This window comes from Cervus elaphus, chromosome 27 (assembly GCF_910594005.1).
Source record: "Cervus elaphus chromosome 27, mCerEla1.1, whole genome shotgun sequence".
Lineage (NCBI taxonomy): Eukaryota > Metazoa > Chordata > Mammalia > Artiodactyla > Cervidae > Cervus > Cervus elaphus.
The window spans coordinates 41,779,343-41,781,864 of NC_057841.1; the positions used below are offsets into that span (position 1 = coordinate 41,779,343).

At 41.0% G+C, this 2,522-nt stretch overlaps 1 protein-coding gene across 1 annotated transcript; it reads left to right on the top strand.

The window, feature by feature from the left end:
• Positions 1 to 477: 477 nt before the first annotated feature.
• LOC122684704 (40S ribosomal protein S7-like) lies at positions 478 to 1,165 on the top strand. The gene has a single exon (XM_043888936.1). The coding sequence runs from the start codon at positions 558 to 560 to the stop codon at positions 1,140 to 1,142; it is 585 nt and encodes a 194-aa protein (XP_043744871.1). The 5' UTR covers positions 478 to 557; the 3' UTR covers positions 1,143 to 1,165.
• Positions 1,166 to 2,522: the final 1,357 nt, after the last annotated feature.

The window sequence follows — 2,522 nt, forward strand, 5'->3', positions numbered from 1 at the left end:
GATAAAATTTCCCCCTATGTAATAGCTGAGTAATCATCTTACTAAAGATATATATAAGCCTGCATTTCTGCTAATAAAATACCCTTGCTCCATCAGAGCTTGGGTCCCCGTGTCTTTCTTTCTTTCTTTCTCTCTCTCTCCCCCTCCCTCCGGCTCTCTCTTTCACTTTCTTATCGTTGATTCCGGACCACCAGTTTCTGGTCCATTAAAGGACCCCAACACATGTATGTATAACTGAATTAATTTGCTGTAACCTAAAAGTAATACAATATTGTAAAACAATATTGTAAATCAACTGTACTTCCATAAAAAAAGAAAAAAGTATGACATAAGGCATAATATAAAGTTGGCTACATAAATCACCATGATTTTTAAGATGACTTCTAAGTCTATTGGTAAACATAGAAATATAGGAGGGGAGTTACTCAAAATGTCAGGGGACTGACTGCTTCCAGGTTAATATTTCTGAAGTTTAGAAATCTTAACTTCAGCTCTTCCTAGGCCTACTAGTGTCGGCAGTGGCAACAAGTGTTGGCCGCATCTGCAAGGTCCAGGCCATGTTCAGTTCCAGTGCTAAGATTGTGAAGCCCAATGGCGAGAAGCCGGAGGAGTTTGAGTCCAGCATTTCCCAGGCCCTCCTGGAGCTGGAGATGAACTCGGACCACAAGGCCCAGATGCAGGAGCTAAACATCACGACCGCCAAGGAAATTGAAGTTGGTGGTAGCCAGAAAGCTATCATCATCTTTGTTCCCGTTCCACAACTGAAGTCTTTCCAGAAAATCCAGGTGCGGCTGGTGTGTGAGCTGGAGAAGAAGTTCAGCAGGAAGCACATTATCTTCATCGCTCAGAGGAGAATTCTGCCTAAGCCAACTCGAAAAAGCCTTATGAAAAATAAACAAAAACATCCCAGGAGCCGTACCCTGACCACTGCGCATGACGCCGTCCTGGAGGACTTGGTTTTCCCAAATGAGATTGTGGGCAAGAGAATCAACAAGAAGTTAGACGGCAGCTTACTCATAAAGGTCCATTTGGATAAAGCACAGCAGAACTACGTGGAACACAAGGTTGAAACATTTTCTGGTGTCTATAAGAAGCTCACGGGCAAGGATGTTAATTTTGAATTCACAGAGTTTCAGCTGTAAACAGAAATGACTAAATATTATTCACAATTTAAAAAAAAAGAAATCTTAACTTCATAGTAACATGATATTTTAGGAAGACACTTTAGCCCATAAGGCAACGGTACCCAAAAAAGGGATGCAGATTATAATAAGGATTAAGGAATATTTACAAAGTCTACTGTTTAGCACAAATCAACTGAAGAATGTATTGAGTATCCATAATCAATTCATATAAATTAAAACTACTTGGTTTTATCTGCAAGTAAAAAGACATAATGCTACAAATATCTAATACCATAAATACACTGAATACATCTAGCATAATTTTTGCATGCACACACACACACACAAAATCAAAACTCATGTATTTATTGCATTTTAAAAGTCAGAGAAAACTGTGGAATGTATACAGAGATTTTGTACTTCTGGACATCGTTACTGACCAGTGGGTAGTGGGGTGACAATAACCACTCACCATCAGAAGTGATCTGTGTTAACATCCCTCAGTATCCTCTGCTCGCTCTGGCTTCATCTTTCTTTCCAAATTGTTTTTGTCTTTCCACCTGGAATATCTACTGCTCTAGAGTCAATGCCCTTTGTTCGATGTAATTTATAAGATTTTCATAACATCGAACAACATCTGACAGGGCTGTTTTTCATGTGTCTGTTACAAACCCCATCACGCTGTCTGGATCATGGAGCTCGGACCACTGAGACACAGCCCCTTGTATCTTGGCATATCACATCATTTTGCCCTGAAGCAGACTGCTCTTTCATTCCTGCAGTGGTGTGATGCCAAAATGGATAATCATAATAACAGAATTCTTTCAGAACTATCCCAGTGTTTGGATATCTTTGGTGTTTATCCTCTTAAAAAAAAATAAAACTTCAGGCAACACATATTCTATTGAGAGCATGTGAACAACGGTCGCTGTACTCAAAGAGTGCACAATCTCTTGGAAAAGATGAGATGAAAGCGCATAAAATCGCAGTACGTTTTCTAGGCGTGCGTGACAGGGCAGCAGAGCCTTTCGGTTCTGTGGGATCTCAGGGGAATGGTCAGATGAGGATGCTGCTGTTGGGACCTCTGGAGGGGCTAGCGGCAAATGAAAAGGGCAGAGAACTCCATTAGGAATAAAATAGGAGGGAGAAGCTAGTGCTAGTCTTCCCTCCCTCAATGTTAAGAAACCCAAGCCACACGAGGTATCACCTCACACCAGTCAACATGGCTATCATCAAAAAATCCACAAGCAATAAATTCTGGAGGAGCTGTGGAGAGATGTGAACCCTCTTACACTGTTGGTAGGAATGTAAGCTGGTGGAGCCACTATGGACAACAGGATGGAGGTTGCTTAAAAAATTAAACATAAAACTACCATATGGTCCAGCAATCTCACTCCT